This window comes from Eriocheir sinensis, chromosome 22, assembly GCF_024679095.1.
Source record: "Eriocheir sinensis breed Jianghai 21 chromosome 22, ASM2467909v1, whole genome shotgun sequence".
In the NCBI taxonomy this organism is placed as follows: Eukaryota; Metazoa; Arthropoda; class Malacostraca; order Decapoda; family Varunidae; genus Eriocheir; species Eriocheir sinensis.
Genome location: NC_066530.1, coordinates 10,455,149 through 10,474,627, shown reverse-complemented (window position 1 = coordinate 10,474,627; position 19,479 = coordinate 10,455,149). Strand labels below are relative to the sequence as shown.

Below are 19,479 nucleotides of genomic sequence, written 5' to 3'. Positions count from 1 at the left end.
GCTCTCCCCGCGATGGCCCGGACGCCTCAAGTTACCGCGCGGCCGCAGGAAACCCCATCCCCGCCTCCTGCAGAAACCACACCTCGCCCCGCCCCGGGATACGCGCCGCGCCACACTCGCCAGGGACACGAGGCTGTGTAGCTGTTCCTGGTGGCGGCGGCGGTGGATATATGGCTACTGTGTGTGACATGAGCCGATTATCATGAGGGACAAACGGGGGCCATAGTGCCATGCATTCTGCTGTCTGTCTCTCTCACTCAAGTCGCGCACACACACACACACACTTTTTGTACATATCGCTGAAAATACACACGAACTCAGTGTACAGCCCCCCCCACCCCCACCCCCACCACACCCCACACACAGAGAGAGAGAGAGAGAGAGAGAGAGAGAGAGAGAGAGAGAGAGAGAGTGTGTGTGTGTGTGTGTGTGTGTGTGTGTACGGTAAGCTTCATACACACGAAAATACACACGAACTCAGTCTACACACACAGAGAGAGAGAGAGAGAGAGAGAGAGAGAGAGAGTACGGTACGCTTCATATATCGCGAGGGGATTGCGTATTTAACTCTTTGCAGCGACATTACTTACATTTGAAGTCTCTCTCTCTCTCTCTCTCTCTCTCTCTCTCTCTCTCTCTCTCTCTCTCTCTCTCTCTTCCCTTCCCTTCCTCATTTCTCTACATTCTTTAATACTTATTCTTCCATCTCTCCTTCCCTCCTACGTTCCTTCTTTCTTCAGTCTCTCTCATTTCCTTTCCTTCCCTCTCCTTCCTTACATTATTTTCACCTTTCTTCTCCTTCTTTCCTTTCATCATTTCTCTGCGTCCTTTCCTTCTTATTCTATCCCCTATCGTTCCTTCCCTTCTCTTATGTCCCTTTTTTATCCAGTCAATCTCTCCTCCTTTCCTTATACCTCACCTTCCTTACGTTACTGTTAATCTTTCTTCTCCTTCTTTCCTTTCATCCTTTCTCTGTATACTTTCATCCTCATTCTATCCCCTATCGTTCCTTCCCTTCTCTTATGTCCCTTCTTTATCCAGTCTCTCTCTCCTTCTTTCCTTATGCCACTCCTTCCTTACGTTACTGTTCATCTTTCTTCCCCTTCTTCCCTTTCATCATTTCTCTGTATCCTTTCATCCTCATTCTTTCCCCTATCGTTCCCTCCCTTCTCTTATGTCCCTTTTTTTATCCAGTCTCTCTCTCTCTTTCCTTACCCCACGTTTTACCTCTTCTCTCCTTCCTTTTCTCATTTCTCTTCATCCTCTCATCCTTATTCTTTCATACTTCGTTTCCTCCCCTCAAGCACCGCACCAACTAGGCGTTATTCACTACAAACGTCTGCTATAAAAGACAAATCAGTGAGTGAAGCTTCAAAACTCACAACAACATGCATTAACTCATCATGTAGTGCGCCTGACCCTTCGAAGGCGGCGAGTGGCGTGTGCATTCTGGGTGCGGCGCCTCGGCCCAGTGTGGCTTCCCATCGCCTCTCTTCATTCATGCACTGCCGGAAGGAAGCCCAGCACGGGAGCCTCTGACTCACTCCCTGACGGTCTGACTCGCACTCGTTGCATGTTAAGATTTTCAGCAAAACATATGACATCTGGGGCCGTATTCTTAAACCTTTCGGAGCCCAAGAACACATATTGTACAAGGCTTTCATGGGATTTTGGGGGATTTTCATGAGTAGTTCAATGGCCCTGGTGGTAGTGTGACCCTCTCTCTGTACCATGAACCTAAAAACACACATATTTAACAAGGCTTTTGCAGGAGTTTGGGGCATTTCCAGGGGTAGTTCAATGGCCCTGGTGGTAGTGTGACCCTTCCTCTGTACCATGAACCTAAAAACACACATATTTAACAAGGCTTTTCCAGGAGTTTGGGGCATTTCCGGGGGTAGTTCGATGGCCCTGGTGGTTGTGTGACCCTCTTTTCAACAAGCCTTTCGTGGGAACTTGGGGCATTTCCAGGAGTAGTTCAATGGCCCTGGTGGTAGTGTGACCCTCTCTCTGTACCATGAACCTAAAAACACACTCACACATATGTATCAAGGCTTTTGCAGGAGTTTGGGGCATTTACAGGGGTACTTCAATGGCCCAAGTGGTAGTGTGACCCTTCCTCTGTACCATGAACTTAAAAACACACGCACATATGTATCAAGGCTTTTGTGGGAGCTTGGGGCATTTCCAGGGGTAGTTCAAGCCATAAAGAAAGAACAAAATAAAATAAATAAACAAATAAGACTGAATGCTTACTAAAAGATACACATGATAATTTTTGTGATAGATGAATGGCAGACTGACAGCATTATAGCACGGCTTCAGTGGAGGGAGACATGTTCCAAGCCACTTAAAAATAATGAAAGGAAAAATTAGAGAACAAAAAATTGAATTGAAGAAAAGCAAAACGTATACACATAATAATTTTTGTGATAGATGAATGGCAGACTGACAGCATTTTAACATGGATTCAGTGGAGGGAGACATGTTCTGAGCCACTCAAAAATCATGAAGGAAAAATTAGAGAAGAAAAAACTTGAAATGAGGAAAAGAAAAAGGTACCCATGATAATTTTTGTGATAGATGAATGGCACACTGACAGCATTATAACACGGCTTCAGTGATAACATGTTCCAAGCCACTTAAAAATTGTAAAGGAGATATTAGAAGAAAAAACTTGAATTGAGGGAAAGAAAAAGGTACCCATGATAATTTTTGTGATAGATGAATGGCACAATGATAGCATTATAACATGGCTTCAGTGATAACATGTTCCAAGCCACTTAAAAATTGTGAAGGAGATATTAGAAGAAAAAACTTGAATTGAGGGAAAGAAAAAGGTACTTGTGATCATTTTTGTGATAGATGAATGGCACACTGATAGCATTATAACATGGCTTCAATGGAGACATGTTCCGAGCCACTCAAAAATTATGAAAGCAAAAATTTAATTGAAGAAAAGCAAAAGGTACACATAATAATTTCTGTGATAGATGAATGGCACACTGATAGCATTATAACATGGCTTCAATGGAGACATATTCTGAGCCCCTCAAAAATAATGAAGGAAAAATTAGAGAAGAAAAAACTTGAAATGAAGGAAAGAAAATGTACACATGATAATTTTTGTGACATTAACCCGGTAGCAGCGATGGACCAAATTTGTGGCTTTACCGTGTACCAGCGACGGGCCAAATTTGTGGCTTTACCGTGTAGCAGCGACGGGCCAAATTTGTGGCTTTACCGTGTACCAGCGACGGGCCAAATTTGTGGCTTTACCGTGTACCAGCGACGGGCCAAATTTGTGGCTTTACCGTGTACCAGCGACGGGCCAAATTTGTGGCTTTACCGTGTACCAGCGACGGGCCAAATTTCTGCCATTATATAACCCTCCAAAAAATAGGTGATGCATAAACTGATCACAAATGAGTTGATAAATATTGTGAAATGGTTTGCAGGAGTGATGATTTTTTCACATTAATTCGCTTAGGGGGGCCTTTAAAAAACATGATCCCTGAAGCTACCGGGTTTAACAGTACACTGACAGCATTATTACATGGCTTTAATGGAGACATGTTCTGAGCCACTCAAAAATCATGAACAGAAAAAGTTGAAAAGAAGAAAATTGAGTTGACGAAAACAAAACCAAAAAGAAAAATGTGTGTATATGTTTGACAGCAGACAGAGATTGAATGTAGAGTGGGTAGAGAATGGCCTCGGAGATTGCAAGGAGAGGGACAAGGGAAACTATAAGATGAAGATGTGATGAAGAGGGTAGCACGACTTTAGTTTTTAGTGCAGCATTGACAATTATTATGAAAAGGATTCGATAGGAGCAACAAAGCAACAAAGTGATGAAAATAAGGTGAGGATGTGTTAACCGTGTAGCAGCGACAGGCCAAATTTGTGCCATGGTATAAACCCCCCAAAATAGATGATACATAATCTGATCACAAATGCTTGGATATATATTATGAAATGGTTTGTGTGAGGGGTGATTTTTTCTCATTTTTCCCGCTTGGGGGGACCATTAAGAAACATGATCCCCGCTGCTACTGGGTTAAGCGTAATCATCTCGATGCTCACTTTTGGCGTGGATGCTTCCTTAGTTCTAGACGCCTCATGTCACAACAGCCGCTTCAATTAATTCCTCAGCGGCACTAATAAGCTGGGCCGTCCACCAAGCCCCACATGACAGCCTACTGGCACTACACAAAGCAACTGAAATATACCTTTTTTTTCTCTTTTTTTTTTTTTACAGCACTGAGAGCAATTCAAAGGCAACAAAAAGAATATGTGAAAAAAAGCCTGCTCAAAATAAAGCCCGCTGAAAAAAGCCTGCTGAAAAAAGCCCAATAAAAAAGCCTGCTAAAAAAAAGCCTGCTAAAAAAAGCCCGCTAAAACAAAAAGCCCGCTAATACATATGGTGAAGCAAGGTTATTACATGGGTGTGAGCCAATCATATACCGGGAATGATGCCTTAGTATAAAAATATATCGTCCTTCAATTTTTCTATAGGCCCCTCCCCCTAAAAAAAAAAATCACATAGGGTTGGTAATACATGGTGAGATTACATTCTGTCAAGGGCAAGATTATATATGTGAGCCCAGTGCCAATGTGAGCCAATCATATACTAGTGAGTGATGCCATATGATGAAAATAACTCAAGTCCTTCAATTTATTTATGGGAGAAAAACATCAGACTGGGTTGTTCAAGGCCTCACACACCACCCAGAACTAACTATCTGTACCAAATGAAGAAACTTAATTGAGCTTTCCCCAAACTGTCTATATATAAATAAAACAGAGGTGTTAAGACAAGTTCCTGGCCTCACACACCACCCACAACTGACCCCATAAGCACCCACTGAAGAAACCTAATTGAACCTTCCCTAAACTGTCAATAAATATATACAATTGAGGTGTTAAGACAAGTTCACAGACTCACACACCACCCATGACTGACTCCATAAGCACCCACTGAAGAAACCTAAATAAACCTTCCCTAAACTGTCTATAAATAAATACAATTGAGGTGTTAAGACAAGTTCCTGACCCCACACACCACCCATGACTGATCCCATAAGCACCCACTGAAGAAACCTCAATAAACCTTCCCTAAACTGTCAATAAATATATAAAATGGAGGTGTAAAGAGGAGAAACCTATTGTAACTTTCCCTAAAATGTCCCTAAATATAAAAGGTGTAAAGAGAAGGTCACCCACACACCACTCATGACTGACTCCATAAGAATCCAATGAAGAAACTACTGTCTCTATATACTATATAAAGTAGAGGTGTATTGAGGAGTTCCTGGCTACACACACACACACACACACACACACACACGACTGAGGCCCGGATTCATCAATCTTACCAGCCATGCCTCCGGTATCTCTCACATTTACCGGAGCGCTACCAGAGCTGCGGCAACTTTCAAACACAGCATTCATCAACGGTATTGTAACGCTCCGGTAACTCGCACCCTAGCAACGATTGGTTGGGCTGGATAGCCAATCACGTGCGACCTTTGATGCTGTATTTCAGCTTTCACGTGTTGTTTGTTTACTAATACACAGACTTCAAAATCAAGACATGTGTATTGTACAGGCGTAAATACTGCCTTAAAACAAATAATTAGCGTGGTAATCCCTTAATTAGATGCGTTTTTTACGAATGAATGCACGTTACTTGTATATTTATTTTTTAAATAAAAATATACTCGCTTATGTTGCCTATATTCTGATTTTTGTATGTTACCTTCATAGTTTTCTGTCGCTAACACCAGCTGCGTGCCTCGCTACCACAAGATTGGGTATTATTCTAGTGTTTGCCCATAACCACCCCTCACAACCAAAATTGTCTAGGGGGGCCATTGTCAACATGCCTCACTGGTGCAGCCAAGCAATGGGTGTGGGCGTGGAAGGCTGTGGCTGCTGAGGTGAATGGCGTGATCGAGTGGCTTCGTGAGTAGTGTGGAGGAGGTCAGAGCAAAATTCTACGACGTTAAACTCCACAGCAAGAATATTGGAGACTTGAGACGGGAGGTGACTGTCACAGACAGAACATTATTCCCTCTGCAGTGTTTTAACAAGTAGGGAAAAGTCATGTGGGTGGACAGTTCCACAGACTTACATACTATAGAGTGCGGCCTGCAAGTGAAGCCGGCCTGAGGCCGTGCACGGGTCTGCCCAGTTCATCCCAAACCGACGACTTCACACACCTCACTCCCACCCCGTTTCCTGACCCCAACATTCATTTGTGAGAAAAATGGAGACCACCATCATCTTCCTGAGAAAATTCTGCATCACACTAGCATAAAATTGTAACAATAATGTGTAAATACACATACGAAAATCAGAGTGTAATGAATAGGGAGTACACATTTTCTTGCATTTATTTCTCTTCAACTTCTTCGTACTCAGCTGGTTTTCGTCATATCACTTCTATAAGCCCAGATCCTAAATCTGCATGCTTTTCTGCTCCTGATGGTGTAGGGCACGTCATGAGGTAAAAATATACATAGGCTCAAAATCACCTCCAAACATGAGCCGCGGCAGTGTCTACCCACTTACCACGCCTGCGGTAACTCAGTTACGGGTGCTCAGAGCCGCGGTAACTTTTGGCCTTACCACGGGTGCGGTAAGTGGTTGATGAATGCAGATTTACCGGGTGGGCGGAGATACCGCGAGACTTACCAGACAGAGGTCCGGTAAATGGTATGATGAATCCACCCCTGACTCCATAAGAATCCATTGAAGAAGCTACTGTCTCTATATAAATAAAGTAGAGGTGTAATGAAGAGTTCCTGGCTACACATCACCCACGACTGACTTCATAAGAACCCACTGAAAAAATTACTGTCTCTATATAAATAAAGTAGAGGTGTAATGAGTAGTTCCTGGCCACACACATCACCCACGACTGACTCCATAAGAACCCACTGAAGAAACTGCTGTCACTATATAAATAAAATAGAGGTGTAATGAGGAGCTCCTGGCTACATCACCCACGACTGACTCCATAAGAATCCATTGAAGAAATTACTCTCTCTATATAAATAAAATAGAGGTGTAAAGAAGAGTTCATGGTCATAAGAGTGAGTCCGTTATCTCTTGTCCCATCCTTCCCTTTAAGCAGCTGATAAGGACACAATGAGCATGGATGGCTTGACTGGCTTGCTGGCGGTGTCGAGTGTGATAAGAGCACGGAAATAACTTTGGTCAGGAGTCAGTGAATGTTCAGTCAGCAGAAAAAACATTAAATACGGGAGAGTGAGATGTTGTGTTCCCTATTTTTCCAAGCTCAAGGTGGCAACACTGCTGATATCTGACTCTGAGCCTATTTATTTATCTATTTATTTTATTTATTTATGAAGTCTGACCCCAAAAATGAGAGATGAACTATAAACAAAGAAGATTTATTTATTTATTTTTGTGGTGGCTGTACAGTCAGCAAAAAAAGTATTGAACACCCATGAGTTGATTGAATAGAACTTGAGCGAAATCAACAGACACGGTGCTGTGTTGGTTAGGTGGGAGCCGATGGATAGCCCCACCAAACCGACACAACGCCATGTCTGTAGATTTCACTCATGCTCTATTCAATCGACTCATGGGTGTTCGATACTTTTTTTGCAGACTGTACAACCACCCCAAAAAAAAAAATTCTTCTTCTTTGTTTAAAGTTCATCTCTCATTTTTGGGATCAGACTTAATAAATAAATAAATAAAATAAGTAGATAACTAGGTTCAGGGTCAGATATCAGTAGGGTTGCCACCTTGAACTCAGAAAAGTATGAAATGCAACCTTCCCCTCACCCTCCGATACGAAATGAATCCATATTTTAACCCTTTCCATACTGTGACGCTGATGTCTGCATCACGTACTGAAAGAGTTAACCCTTTCCATACTGTGATGCCGACGTCGGCGTCACCATATTGAAATGGTTGAAGAACGTGTGGCTACCCTAAAATTTTTCTAGCCTGCCATGACTGACAGCCGCTGCCCGCTGCTAGTGGAGGCAGGAGGAAGGGGGGAGGTAAGTTTAAAATACTGAATTTTATCTGCTTGACCATTCAGACAGTCAAATACGGAACAAATGGCATTGCGTATTGGTTTAAAACGGAACACAACATCTCACTCTCCGGTACAGAATGAATGTGTATTTTAAGGAACATGTGGGAACCCTAGATATCAGACATTTAATATATAAGAGTATACATAATGCATACAATATCTAGATGTCTCCCTCTCCCATGCACTTCATGACTTTGTCTTTTAAGGTAAATTTACTTAACATTGAATGCGACTTATCAGGTATTTTTTCCCTGACCTCAGACTTTTTGTGTGATTGTCCTAAACTTATTCAATATTTATGCAAATTTCTAAGTATTTTTCCCCTACCCCAGACTTTTTTTTTTCAATGGTTGTACTAAATTTATTCAACATTATACTGTGCAGCTTAAAACACTTTTTTTTTCAGTGCTAGTACTAAATTCACTCAACATTATACATATGCAATTTGCCAGGTACTTTTCCCCGACCCTGACCGTTTTTTGTATGGTGACTGTCTAGCTCACCGATATCTCCTGAACTAAACACTGTGCTGACATTTTTCCCCTAGAGAAGGGTTGAAGTGACCTCCGACCCTACAAAAACCTCAATGGATTAGTAACAGCCTATTGGGGAGTTTGATAAGAATACAGGGAATATCTTTGGTCAGACATCAGTAAATGTATGAACCGATATCTCCTGGACTAAACACTCCTCCTTAAAACTAATGATTTCTGCAAAAAAATTAATGCAAATTAACAGCAAACACATCATAACTCACTACCTACAAAGAAAAGCTCCATCCTCACAATACTAAGAAATGAGAGATGGAAGCAGTTTACATTTCTGGTAAGTTCTGACGTGTTTTAACCTGGTACCAGCACCGGACCAAATTTGTGGCTTTACCGTGCAGCAGCGACGGGCCAAATTTTTGTCATGATATAAACCCCCCAAAACAAATGATGCATAAACTGATCACAAAAGCGTTGATGTATATTATGAAATGGTTTGCGTGAGTAATAATTTTTTCTCATTATTCTCGCTTGGGGCACATAGAACATGACCCCCACAGCTACTGGGTTAATTAATCTGCAGAAATCAATAGTGTCCAAAATTTCTTTCCCTCCCCAAAACTGGCAATTTCCCCCAAAAGTGACCCAAATTAATACCAAACAAATCTTAACTCAGTGGAAATAAGTTTGATCCTCACAACATAAATAATCATAAAAGCCCCCAAAGGACCATGAGAAAGGTGGACTCTGCCGCTACCAGAGTTGAGCCGCCACCTCGACCATATCGACATCGCACCACACAGCATATCACAAGAATTGATGAAAAATAATTAAACATGCAACCAAACCTAACATCACCTACTAACAGTGTGGGCTTCATCAACCCTCACCCCCCTTATTCTAACCTATTATGTATTTCTTATGCTAACCTATTACCACCTCCTACCAGGGTGGCCCTTGACCTCCTCAACCCCCCATTCAATCTTTCCTGCAGGAAATGGTCATAAACAAAGATGAGTATTACAAGATAGGTCAGAAAAAATGGTGTTAAATTCCGCAATGCAACGGGTGTAAAACTATATAAAACCTCCCACAGTACCCATAGTATCTTAAGAATAGCGGCTCCTAGCGGATGCGCATTAAGGGCACGGTGTGGTGGTATTTACAACATTTCTAGCACGTACAACAGGGTTTTGACAAGCGGACAGATGTGTTTATGTCACAAGGGGTGTATTTTTCTGTGCGGGCTCTTCCCTTTCTTCACCCCGGAGCTCGCAGTCTCATCGCCCATCGACTTAAAAGAAATCGTGAGGCCAGCATAGAAAAATACACCCCTTGTGACATAAACACACCTGTCCGCTTGTCAAAACCCCGTCATACATGCTAGAAATGTTGTAATTACCACCACATCGTGCCCTAAATGCGCACCCAGGAGCCGCTATTCTTAAGATTTACTGAGAGAAACTTTTAAGAGAACCCTCACCTTTAAAAACATCTTGAGTACCTATGAATTCAATAAGTGACCTAAAACACCTGCTTTTGACATCCAACTGAACTGACCTGATCCCGCAAATGACACCAACCCAAATAAACATCAATCAATTTTTCAGCCACTCCACGAGCATGCCAAGGGTAGAAGAGTGCAATAGGGAGGAACCTTTAGTGAACCCTGACCTGAAAAAACATCTTGAGTACCTATGAATAAAATACATGACCCAGAACACCTGCGTGACACCTGCCCTGCCCACCTACACTCCTAAAAGTACACCCACACACAGAACGCCCTCATTTTAACCCATTTCCAGTCCCCTGAAGCTCCCAAGAGTACACATTTCCAGTCCCATGTCCCGTGTGAACAGCCGTGACCTGCAACACCTACGTGACACCTGCAGGCTGGCTGTCACCTGCCCGCCCACACCTGCCCACCCACACCAACACCCCAACAGGTACACCCACGCCCTTCACCCCCGGTTTCCTCACCCCCGGGGGAAAATAAATGATAAAATGGTAATAAAACGAAGATATAACATCCCTGAGTATTGCGTCAGGGTGGGGGAGTGTGGCAGGGGACGGTGTGGCTGCGGGGCACTCACCTTTACGTACAGCTCCCGCACAGACATGTTGGCACTCCGTCCACCCCTCAGGCCATGAAGGAGGCGTTAGGGTGTCCTGGGGGAGGCACTGGCACTGACACCACACACACTCACACACACACGCACACAGGTCGATACCACACTGGCTCGGCGCCTCTGACAGCTCGGTGACAACACCTCGCTGCCAGCGCCGCCCTGCCGGCCACACCAGGCACTGCCCGCCCCGCCACGGTGCCAGCCACCCGGCCCAGGCACTGCCCCGCCACGGTGCCAGCCCCAGCCACACCACCTAGGCTAGTGGTGGGCGTATCGATACCCAAAGTATTGATTCTTCCGATACCAGCCATGCACTTGTAGGTATCGATACCATTCACTAATAGGCAGTCCGCTGCTGCCCGTGTAAGGGTCGGCTGTGCATGTATATGTACGACAATAAACTATCAATCAACCAGTCATGTACTAGGTATATTATCGAGTACTATGAGTACTTAAGCATATTCGGACCATTTTTGCTTATGGATTAAAAATGCAGAAGACAGCTACATATAGTACAACAGTGCATGGAGAGTTCAGAAGCTTCGGTTTCAACAAGTCTACCGAAATTTAAGCTCAAGAACTCATACCAAATGTATTTGTGGGGGCATTACTTGACACTGCAAGAGAACAACTTTCTCGACTCCAATGGTATTTTTTCAACTGACCAGTACGGATTCCGACAAGGCAGAACAGTAGACGACCAGCTGCTACTCGTGTATAATGATGTCACTTCATGGCTGGATGTAGGATACATAGTTGATGTTGTGCTCTTTGATCTTAGTAAGGCCTTCGATGTTGTCAACCATACTCTTCTCATAGACAAACTGAGACTACTGGGAGTTCACGGCCCCCTGCTGTCATGGATCTCAGATTTTCTATTAGGCCGCACCATACAAGTCTCAGTTTCAGGATGTAGTACCAGCTTTTTCAAGGATGTACTCAGCGGAGTGCCCCAGGGCTCAGTCCTGGGCAACCTCTTGTTCCTGGTGTATATTAACTTCTTGCCATCATACATTCAGTCTAAATGCAAATTCTTCGCTGATGACATGAAAATCTATCTCAAACTACGCAGTGACTACAGTTCCTCTTTAGCCGAAGACACTAGTATCTGTCAAAACGACATCGACATGGTGTTCAAAGTTGCTGACTCTTGGGGTCTGCGTTTTAATTTGGACAAGTGTGCCGTGCTACGTTGTCAGAGAGGCTCAACAGAAAGGACCATTGCGGGTCCTTTGCAGCATTACCACATGGACAACACTGACCTTTCTATTGAGACCACACATAAAGACTTGGGTATAGCAGTTGATAGCTCACTGAAGTTCCACTCCCACATATCAATAACTGTAAAGAAAGCAGCGGGCCTGGCAAACAATTTACTAAAATCTACACTCTGTCGAGACAAGGACTTTATGATCACCCTGTTTATAACCCACGTCAGACCTCTGTTGGAATTTGGCTCTACTGTATGGAATACAGGGTACCTGAGTGACCTAAGACTCCTAGAATCTACACAACGAAGATGGACCAAACAAATCACTGGAATGACTGATCTTACCTATGCAGACCGTCTACAAACTCTGAACCTTTATTCCGTCCAGGGTAGATTAATTACAGCTATCTCATCAAATGCTGGAAAATTTTCCACAGTCAATCCTCAATAACTCCCCAAGATCTTTTTTGCCTCTCTTCAGTAACACACACCAGAGGTCACAGACTCAAGCTAACTAAACCTCACACATCACTGGAATGTAGACGCAGATTTTTCAGTATCAGATGTATCGATCTCTGGAACTCTTTGTCTGATGCAGCTGTTGGCTGTGATTCTATCACATCTTTTACAAAGCATCTCCATGTCCAGTTGGGACAAACTCTTTTTGAATATGTTGACTGAAATTTAACTCTACTCTGACATTTTTCCCAGCTGTTTTCTTTTGTGCATATGGCACAAAACTCAGCCACTTCTCTTGCACTTGTTGCTATGGACATAACTATATAGTTGAGTGGCTGGCGTGCCAGCAAGTTGTGGGCTACCTTAATATACTATTAGCATATCTCCCTCGAGTTGTATGTCTAACTGGAACATGGTAGCCAACCAGGTGAGTGACCAGGTGAGTTACAAAAAGCACGCTCTTCTACAACACTTGCAAGTCCATGAAGATATCAGGAGATATTCAGAGAAGAGCTAATTATATCACTGGAGACCCTTTGGATTGGTAGAAGGCTGCAGGAGCCAAGAGGAGTCGTTCGAGGCGCAATAAGTGTGCCAAAAAGTGCCTGGGAAATGTTACATGTAGCACCCTCAGTGACCCTGTGAGCGGCTGTTAAGTGGTGTGTGCTTATATCATCAAGGCTTTTTTTTTTTTTTAGCACTTGATTCTTACCATTGTGCCTTTTTCGTTTCATGGTGCCACCTCCATTGAATTACTACTATACTATAGGCTAAGTTGTACAATTACACCATATGTACTGCCTGGGGGTTGGGACGGCATGTTCCTCCCTTCTCCTTTGTTGTATATAGACCTGCAACAATAAACTATCAATCAATCAATATCCACAGCTAGTGTATCTATATAAGTGACAGGCGCAGCAGTCTGACGTGAGAATGTTGATGTGATGTTCTCAGTTATTTGAAACTGAAATAGCTGATTTCCAGAGCTGGGCGCGTTACTGGATTTGGGGTTGTCCGCTACCGCTCCTCGATCCGCACCTTGGACGCAGGTTGTCCGCACCTGTACTTCCGCGCCTAATTTTTTTTTCGCTCAGTCCGCTACCGGACCTCCGCACCTCCGCAGGCTCCACTACTGTATCCAAAACTATTAAAGCGCGCCTGAAAAAAACTAGTCCGCACCTCAAAAATAAAACAAAATAGTACAAGGCAATAATACATCAGCTTCATACACACATAGATATATATATATATATATATATATATTTATATATATATATATATATATATATATATATATATATATATATATATATATATATATATATATATATATATATATATATATATATATATATATATATATATATATATATATATATATATTATATATATATAGAAATATATATTTACCTTCAACTAATCATCAAATCAATCTGACGGCGTAGGGGTTCTGGAGGCTGGCGGTGCAGGCGTGCTGGTTTTGTAGCTCACGCTATTGACGCTGCTATCCCCAGACACACTCCTGCTCCTGTCGCTATCACCTCTTTTCACGCATCTGTCCATGTTTATTTGTAAACAATAAACACTAAAACAATCGCAGTGAATCACTAAAAGTCAAAAGATTCTGACGCGCGAAAGTAATGCCGCGGACTGTTTGTCGTCTTCGTTTTTTTTATCTTTGAAAATCTCAGGTGCGGAAGTCTGGACCAAAATTTCGCCTGTCCGCACCTGTTACTTCCGCACCTTTGAACACTTTCAGCACTTCCGGGCTTCCGCACCTCGTCTGGCGGCCCGCAGGTGCGGAGGTCCGGCCCGAGGTGCGAAGTGCCCAGGTTTGCTGATTTCTTTACTTTTTCATCATTTGCAAGTAGTAATGATATTTTTTCACAAGTAAGTTTTCTATTTTTAAGAGATTAAAATTTGTTAAAATGTTCTTTTTTTTTAAGAACACATCCTTTATTTTTATTCATGGAGCTCTGTTTTTATCTTTTTTTAGCTTACACAAAATACTTATCAACACATTAAGGTTAACTCGTTTATTAATTTATTTTATCTTTTAGCTTAGCAAAGTATTCAAAAGAACCGGTCCACAAATATCGGTATCGATACTCGACCGATACCAAAGTGAAAATTAAGTAGCCTACTTGGTAGCTATATATTGTATCGAACTAAAATTACAGGTATCGCCCATAACTATAACTATAACTATAACTATAACTATATATATATATATATATATATATATATATATATATATATATATATATATATATATTTTTTTTTTTTTTTTTTTTTTTTAAAGCAAAGGAGACAGCTCAAGGGCACAAAAAAGTAAACATTAGTAAAAAAAAAAAGCCCGCTACTCGCTGCTCCTAAAAATAATCCAAAGAGGTGGCCGAAAGATAAGTCAGTTTCGGGAGGAGAGGTGTCCTGATACCCTCCTCTTGAAAGAGTTCAAGTCGTAGGCAGGAGGAAATACAGATGAAGGAAGATTGTTCCAGAGTTTACCAGCGTGAGGGATGAAAGAGTGAAGATGCTGGTTAACTCTTGCATAAGGGGTTTGGACAGTATAGGGATGAGCATGAGTAGAAAGTCGAGTGCAGCGGGGCCGGGAGGGGGAGGCATGCAGTTAGCAAGTTCAGAAGAGCAGTCAGCGTGGAAATATCGATAGAAGATAGAAAGAGAGGCAACATTGCGGCGGAATTTAAGAGGTAGAAGACTATCAGTATGAGGAGGAGAGCTGATGAGACGAAGAGCCTTTGCCTCCACTCTGTCCAGAAGATTGGTGGAGCCCCCCCACACATGAGATGCATACTCCATACGAGGGCGGACAAGGCCCCTGTAAACAGCAACTGTGTGAGGGAGAAGAACTGGCGGAGACGGTACAGAACGCCCAGCCTCGAGGAAGCTGATTTAGTAAGAGATGAGATATGAAGTTTCCAGTTGAAATATATATATATATATATATATATATATATATATATATATATATATATATATATATATATATATATATATATATATATATATAAATATATATATATATAGGCGCTGCCCCGCCACGGTGCCAGCCACACTCACACCACCCCAGGCACTGCCCCACCACGGTGCCAGCCACACTCACACCACCCCAGGCACTGCCCCGCCACGGTGCCAGCCACACTCACACCACCCCAGGCACTGCCCCGCCACGGTGCCAGCCACACTCACACCACCCCAGGCACTGCCCCGCCACGGTGCCAGCCACACTCACACCACCCCAGGCACTGCCCCACCACGGTGCCAGCCACACTCACACCACCCCAGGCACTGCCCCACCACGGTGCCAGCCACACTCACACCACCCCAGGCACTGCCCTGCCACGGTGCCAGCCACACTCACACCACCCCAGGCACTGCCCCGCCACGGTGCCAGCCACACTCACACCACCCCAGGCACTGCCCCGCCACGGTGCCAGCCACACTCACACCACCCCAGGCACTGCCCCGCCACGGTGTCAGCCACACTAACACCACCCCAGGCACTGCCCCGCCCCGGTGCCAGCCACACTCACACCACCTTTTCTGGCTGAAGACAATTTCTAAATGAATTAATGACCTCTTCACAATTGATTGGAATTTTGAATTTCAATACATAAATGCTATAATGATATGTAGGCTACAGCAGATTTTTATCCATAATCTCATCTTTGGGGAAATCATTTGCACCACCTAAAACTATAGGCTACCCACTCGATCAGCATTCAAGGCCCCATATAAACCCTGGGAACACAAACCACCTAAAGTCATAATTAGTTAGGATGAGACGTCAAGCTTGTAATATCACTTGTCCCCTACCATATTGTACCTGTTTAATTCCATGGTGCTACTTACGGATATATCAATAGTTGTACAATCACACCATGCGTATAGCTATATGGACAGCATGTTTCTCCCTTCTCCTTCATTGTGTACCTTTACAACAATAAAACATCAGGTGGGGAGGCGGTGGCTGAGTCGTCAAAGTAACGGCCTCGTGTTCAGGAGGACGCGAGTTCAATCCCCGCCCGGTACCACCAAGCTGGGATTTTTCAGCCGCTGCCGAGTGGCTTAAAACTACCCACATGCTGTCCAGAAGACCACCTATCAACCCGGACTCTAGATTCTAGGATCAAAGATGAGCTCTGGGAGGGCAGCATGAGCCAATGCAAGATGGCGCCACTATAAACACTCGCCTGCGCCAGAACGGGCTGGGCCGACCATCAGGACCTACCGGAAAGAAGCCTTGGACCGACCATCAGGATCCACCGGGAAGAAGCCTACCGGCGCAATAGGCTGCAATGTAAAAAAAAAAAAAAAAAAAAAAAAAATTAATCAGGCAGGGGAGAGCGGTGATGACTCGTACAGTGGGATGGTCCGGACGTCGCATTTACTGTAAAACGTGCATGTTGGACTAAGGTCTTGTGTCAGTCAGTGTGCAAAACGTGGCCCATTTTTTTTTTTTTTTTTTTTTTTTTTTTTTTTTGCACCAACTATGTAGCGGCTTTGTAGCCTAATATATATTCAGGGTGTATCGTTAAGCTCTCACTTCAGGAATATGGCAAGTAGCGGGCTGTGCATTATTATGGTGAAGCAGCGATGGTCGGCGAGAGTATTGCCGTAAGACACGAATACTGCTGTCCTATACGTCTCGTGCTGGGTCGTGCGTGCGTGAACTGCCATTTATTATATTATTATTTTATAGAGTCGTGATGATTCTGACATTTAATTTTTCATTATTTTCATTAATTTAATTTCAGTTTGAACGATAAATATGTGTTGTAATGAGTTGGTTGATTATATATTCAGATATTGTGAAGGAAGAGGGAGCCATAATTCAGTTATTCTGGAGATTTCTTTTTCCTTGTTTTATTCTTTTCTTATAAATATAAAGATGATACTTTTGTACGTACACAAATGTCTTGAAATCGATCACTTCTTGTTTATTACCTAATCAAACTTGTTATATTTAAATTGTGTTGGGTAACACGTCCGGGGATATGGGGTTCGGACGGTTAACATGCAGGCCGCAAAGATTACCCGGGTTTCCATTGGTGTTTTTTCCGTTCATGGTGCAGAAGTCGTGTAAAACTATCAATATATAGCATCAAAGAACAGTCGATGGAAACAAACAAAAGCAAAAAGGAGAGACCACATGCAGTAGACTAAAGTGAAGAAAACAAAATAGAAAAAAATTGATAAGCTAAAGTCAGTGGAAGCTAGCAAAGTGCGCAGACAAACAGAGCCCAGGGCAGAGTGTACGTGAAGCATGTAAGTGTGAACAGTGAAGTAAACTATATATAAGAGTGCCTATAGTGAAGGACAGAAGCGTAAAGAAGTACCAATTAAGGAGGACCTAAGAAGCGATACAAAGCGCAACAGTTCAAAAGAAAAAGAAGGACAAGAATTATTATTATTATTATTATTATTTACAACAAAGGAGACGGCTCAAAGGCAACAAAAAGAGTGTAGATAAAAAAAAAAAAGCCCGCTACTCACCGCTCCCATAATAGACAAAAGTAAAGAGTGGCCAAAAGAGGTCAATTTCGGGTGGAGATACAAAGCGGAACAGCTCAAAAGAACAAGAATTTAAAGGATATCCCATCAACTTCTACGAGAGGCTTTTCAAACAGTGAATCTGAGGTGCCCATATTCATACGTTTTATAACATGTACGAGCTCTTGTGTTTCATCACCTACTGAAAACTGGAAATAGCTACGAGTGGGCTATTAAAAATTAGAGACCCAAATGATGAAGGAACATTTGGAAATCAACAAAATGACACTGCAGCTTGAACTTTTTCTCTGAAGATATATATATTTTTTTCAAAGTGGCCGAACCATCACCGCTCAATTTCGACTCCATGTATTTCCTTTTTTTTTCACTATCAACAATTAAGACCATCCAATTATCGTTCTTCTCAAACTTTCTTGTTTCTTATTTGAAAATACAAGTAATTCTATAGTTGTATAATCTTGCAGATTTGTAATAAAAATAAAAAGTATCAGTACCCGTATTGGTATTGACAAAATATCGGCCATTATTAGCGGAGTATCGGTATTTGTATCGACAAAATATCGGCCATTAATTATCAGTATAATGGTATCGATAAAATTACCAAAATTTATTGGAATAGTATTGGTATCGACAAAATATCTGCCATTTATTATCGGAGTCTCAGTAATGGTATATATCGACAAAATATCGGCCATTTATTATCGGAGTCTCAGTAATGGTATATATCGACAAAATATCGGCCATTTATTATCGGAGTCTCAGTAATTGTATATATCGACAAAATATCGGCCATTTATTATCGGAGTCTCGGCATATTGGTATCGACAAAATATCGGCCATTTATGATCGGAGTCTCGGTAATAGTATCGACAAAATATTGGCCATTTATTATCGGAGTCTCGGTACGTATCTACAAAATATCGGCCATTTATTATCGGAGTCTCGGTACGTATCGACAAAATATCGGCCATTTATCATCGGAGTCTCGGTAATAGTATCGACAAAATATCGGCCATTTACTGTCGGAATCTCGGTACGTATCTACAAAATATCGGCCATTTATTATCGGAGTCTTGGTACGTATCGACAGAATATCGGCCATTTATTATCGGAGTCTCGGTGATAGTATCGACAAAATATCGGCCAATTATTATCGGAGTCTCGGTACGTATCTACAAAATATCGGCCATTTATTATCGGAGTCTTGGTACGTATCGACAAAATATCGGCCATTTATTATCGGAGTCTCGGTGATAGTATCGACAAAATATCGGCCATTTATTATCGGAGTCTCGGTACGTATCAACAAAATATCGGCCATTTATTATCGGAATCTCGGTACGTATCGACAAAATATCGGCCATTTATTATCGGAGTCTCGGTAATGGTATATATCGACAAAATATCGGCCATTTATTATCGGAGTATAGGTATTGGTGTCGACAAAATATCGGCCATTTATTATCGGAATATATGTACTGCAGATATCGACAAAATAAAGACAATTTCTTTTCGGAATATCGGTATTGGTATCGACAAAATATCGGCCATTATTATCGGAATGTCGGTATTGGTGTC

At 42.5% G+C, this 19,479-nt stretch overlaps 2 protein-coding genes across 7 annotated transcripts in view; one reads left to right on the top strand and one right to left on the bottom strand.

Annotated features, from left to right (window-relative positions):
* The window catches only part of LOC127002025 (unconventional myosin-Va-like), a 155,004-nt gene extending 144,138 nt beyond the window's left edge, over nucleotides 1-10,866 (bottom strand). For 5 of the 6 annotated variants that reach the window (XM_050867348.1, XM_050867349.1, XM_050867351.1 and 2 more), the window contains exon 1: nucleotides 10,662-10,866. In XM_050867348.1, coding sequence (XP_050723305.1) covers nucleotides 10,662-10,688 — 27 coding nt within the window. In that variant the 5' untranslated portion in view covers nucleotides 10,689-10,866. The remainder of the gene's footprint in view (nucleotides 1-10,661) is intronic. The other variant, XM_050867353.1, reaches the window with a different exon arrangement.
* Nucleotides 10,867-12,778: 1,912 nt separating this feature from the next.
* Nucleotides 12,779-15,938, top strand: LOC127002295 (uncharacterized). The gene is made up of 3 exons (XM_050868108.1): nucleotides 12,779-12,805; nucleotides 14,126-14,163; nucleotides 15,458-15,938. The coding sequence occupies exons 1-3, from the start codon at nucleotides 12,779-12,781 to the stop codon at nucleotides 15,936-15,938; spliced, it is 546 nt and encodes a 181-aa protein (XP_050724065.1).
* Nucleotides 15,939-19,479: the final 3,541 nt, after the last annotated feature.